General features: G+C 37.2%; 1 protein-coding gene across 1 annotated transcript in view; it reads right to left on the reverse strand.

Annotated features, from left to right (window-relative positions):
* Positions 1–417: 417 nt before the first annotated feature.
* The window catches only part of LOC104490264 (phospholipid-transporting ATPase IA-like), a gene marked incomplete at its 5' end in the record, with an annotated part of 42,425 nt that continues 39,216 nt past the window's right edge, over positions 418–3,626 (reverse strand). Inside the window, 2 exons of the mRNA XM_010132527.1 lie at positions 418–1,001; positions 1,341–1,432. Coding sequence (XP_010130829.1) covers positions 904–1,001; positions 1,341–1,432 — 190 coding nt within the window. The remainder of the gene's footprint in view (positions 1,002–1,340; positions 1,433–3,626) is intronic.

Consider the following 3,626-nt stretch of genomic DNA (forward strand, 5'->3'; position numbering starts at 1 on the left):
AACAAATTTTCTTTTGAACCTACAGTATAAGCAGATATGACTCTAAGCATTGCAAAAATAAAGTCTGCTAAAGGGAAGTAAGGCAGAGCAATTCTTAAAAAATTGAACAAAATAGTGTTTGTACTGAATTTTACAAGGTGGCTGCCGTTTTCAACTTACTCAACACTAACTGAAAATAAGGGAAAAGCTTGTGTAAGGCCAAAGGTGCAAAGACTTGCAATTTTGAAAGCAAATGCCATGAAGGCCACTCAAACTAGACGCACTGTACTGTAAATCTTTCTCCTCAAGTGCAGAGACTCAAGCATGCAGTTCTGAGATCAGGACTGGAGTCAATGTCCTTTCAAATTATTTCTAACAACAGAAAACGTTTATGGAACTTCTTTGGCAAACGTATTTAGGTTAGTTTGACACAAACATCTATAAACATCTTGACTCAAAAGAAGGTGAATTAACACCATTAAGATACTATTTTTTCAGCACTTGTTGAAATCAAAGGCTTGTTATCAACTGTATTTAAATACATTAACACTTAAAAACCTTCACAGATGCTAATGGTCTGTCAACATAAAATACATTTAGCAATCTGACCATTGCCTTCAGAGTATATAACCAGTACTGATTCAACGTCATTGTAAAAGAAGCAAGCTGGCAAGATACAAGGTCAATTCCTACCTGTTTACAAAGGCTAAGCAAACAGTCGTTAAAAAATCTGGAGATGGTCTGTTACAGTATAGTTGCACAGTGCTTATGTCTACTGAATACACAAATCCAAACTTTATGGAACAAGACCATCACAGATCTTTAAATCTCTGCTAACTCGCCCATGGTTGCAGCTCCCGGCAAAGATCTAGTAGTCTGTCTCACAACAGTAACTAATAAGGCCTAAATCTTAAACTTGTTCCTTCACCATTCCTCAGGCCTTTGTTTTGTGGTGTCATAAGCTCTTATTACTTCAGACTGGGAAACTATTCCATTTTCATCTTGAGAGAAGGCATAGCCATCTGCAGATATAAACCAGAACAGAAAACAATTAAGTTTTGATCAGATTTTCTTGTTAAGGCTTTAATAAAACCAACTTAAAGGTCAATAGAGGGGATTAAACCTCTTCTCAGCAACTAGCGGGTAGGAAACCCATGCTGTTTCTTACATAATTTTGCAATTATAAAATAGCAGAAAGAACTCTGTGCCGTATCTTAGGAATGAAGAGAAACCTACCAACAGGCAATGAACATGGTCTACTGTGTTTAGGATACTGTCTTTACTATAAAGAAATCGAGTGACAGGTGGAATTTTACTTCTGTATTTTTAATGGGTATTAACTCTCGTCAGTGAACACTTACGAAGCAAGTTTTGCTGCAGAGAGTCAGAGCGATACAAGTTCACATGGTTCTTCTTAAAAACATTCTTCAGTAGCTGGGCTCTTTCAGTTAAGCTATAAAGAAAGTAGACATGTGTGAAAAATATTTACTTACTAATTACAGTATCCCTTTATCTTTGAGACTGTTCAATGGGTATTAATTATTAAAAGTGACCATTCTTTTTCTTTTTCAATTGTGCCTGAACTAATTATTAAGAAGATGATTAGAAGTGCGTGCAATTTGAAGTCCAGATACCTGCTAATGTTTTTACTTGCCACAGTACAGGCAAAACATTTGTTTGAAGTGCTGTTGTGTGCTGAAAATATAAATAAATGAATAATATTGTGAACATTTGAGTGTGACTCCTTTAGAGACATGTGGTGTGAAGAGAGGCACTGGCTTCCTTGACGTAGCATGGCCTGATTAGTGCCAGACTGAACTACAGGGTCTTTACAGAAGAAAGTGCTCTTAGCCTCCACTGACACAGTAACCCAAAGGGGCGGGAAAAGGAGAGTCACATTCGTGAACATCAGCTGTGTGTACAAAACCATATTGCTTCCATGAAAAGTGTTCTAGCAAGGTGTGTTTCCTATGAAAGTCTAGACGGTGCATTTCTGGAGATTGTACCCAAATAATAGACTACTTTTACTACTAGAGGTTGGTCACTTCAGCCCATCTCCTTCTTTCTCAGCAGTACTGACTCTGTTGTGTTATGTGTTTATTGTGCTTTAACGTGATCCATTTCAGCCCAACTAGAAAACAAGGAATATTAATGTGTTTTTAAACCAAGACTCAAGCATCACCTGAGTGTTGCAAACTGTAGTGAATGAAGTAGTGAATCTGTCAGGTTTCCTTACTGTTAGGTTTAAAGTTCTCTCAAATAGGACTAGCCGTAGATCAGAAAGCCTTCGGAATGTGACAATTTTTATAACCCATGAAAGATGCGCAAGAGACTATGTTAAAAAACTCAAGAACCCCTTCAATTTCTTCCCCTAATTTTGATATTCACTGTGAATTAGAGCTTGTTTCAGAGAAATACCAACCTATCATTTAAACGTTTCCAACGCTGAAAAATCCATCTCCTTCCCACGTGAACTAGTTCAGAAATTGCTTAAAAGTACCTTATATTTTTTCTGAGTATACAGTGATTTGATTTTGTTGTTTTGACAGATAATCAAAACTGTCTCTTATGTAAGGCCATAGGAAGTGTAACAGATTTCACGTACCTACGTGAGTGAGTTTCGATCAGTCAAATTACTGATTACAGTTTACAGACTTAGATTCCCAGGCTACTGATCAGACTAAGTGGTGCAAGGAACGGAACTAGATTGCTTCCCTTACTAGACTGGCATTCAAACAAGAAATGCTCATTCTTTCTTTAGTGAGTATATACTTCTTACATATCAAGTTGAACGACTGTCTTAAACTGGAGAGACTAATGGATTATCTCCCTTCTGTCTGGCCCTCCAGCCTGGTGGTTAAAGCATATACCACGAGGTGAGAGCTTGGCTCTTCTGAATTGGAAGAGAGAAATAAACCTGTTATTCCTGCACCCACAGAGGAATGCTAACGGCAAAATCTACAGGGGAAACTGCTTCTGTGGCCATGTTCTGAATGAAAAGATGGAATGAGACTTCCTTGTAAAAAAGGAATTAGGTACCAGTACCAGGAAAGCAGAACCAAGAATGGAGAGGTTGTAGTATTGAGACACACCTTATTCTCTGTGTTTTCACAATCTAGCTCTTTGCAGACTTTTTTTTTTCCTCTCCATCCTAATTGCTCCTCTAGGCTGTGTAGGAACTTTTGTTTTTTTAATTCAGAGCTACAAATGGTTAAAATGACAAGACTGGTACAAAATTAGGGACTGAGGTTTAAACCACAAGCATACGCAAGAGTATCCTTGCAAGAGCATCTTCATGATACGCAAGAGTATCTTCATGAACATGGGAGATCAAAGAGGTGTGAGACCATGCTAATACTCAGACACAGCTGATAGGTGATAGCAAAACCCTCCTTAATGTGAGTTGAAATCAGCAAATTTCTATGTGATTTTTGTTTCTGACAGGTGTTATTTTCTAATTAAAAAACATTTTATTAAAAACGTAACAAGCCTACTCTAGCATTATTGGTACCATCACAATTCTTTGCTTGTGTTCCAGAATAAAATGTTCCCATTGCTTAAATGCTAAGCACTGAAAATAATGCCTTAAGTTGTACAAAAATATGAAGTATACATGTTTCTTAGTTTATGTATGATGAAGTTTCCCT

This window comes from Buceros rhinoceros, unplaced genomic scaffold (assembly GCF_000710305.1).
Source record: "Buceros rhinoceros silvestris isolate BGI_N320 unplaced genomic scaffold, ASM71030v1 scaffold18933, whole genome shotgun sequence".
Taxonomy (NCBI): Eukaryota; Metazoa; Chordata; class Aves; order Bucerotiformes; family Bucerotidae; genus Buceros; species Buceros rhinoceros.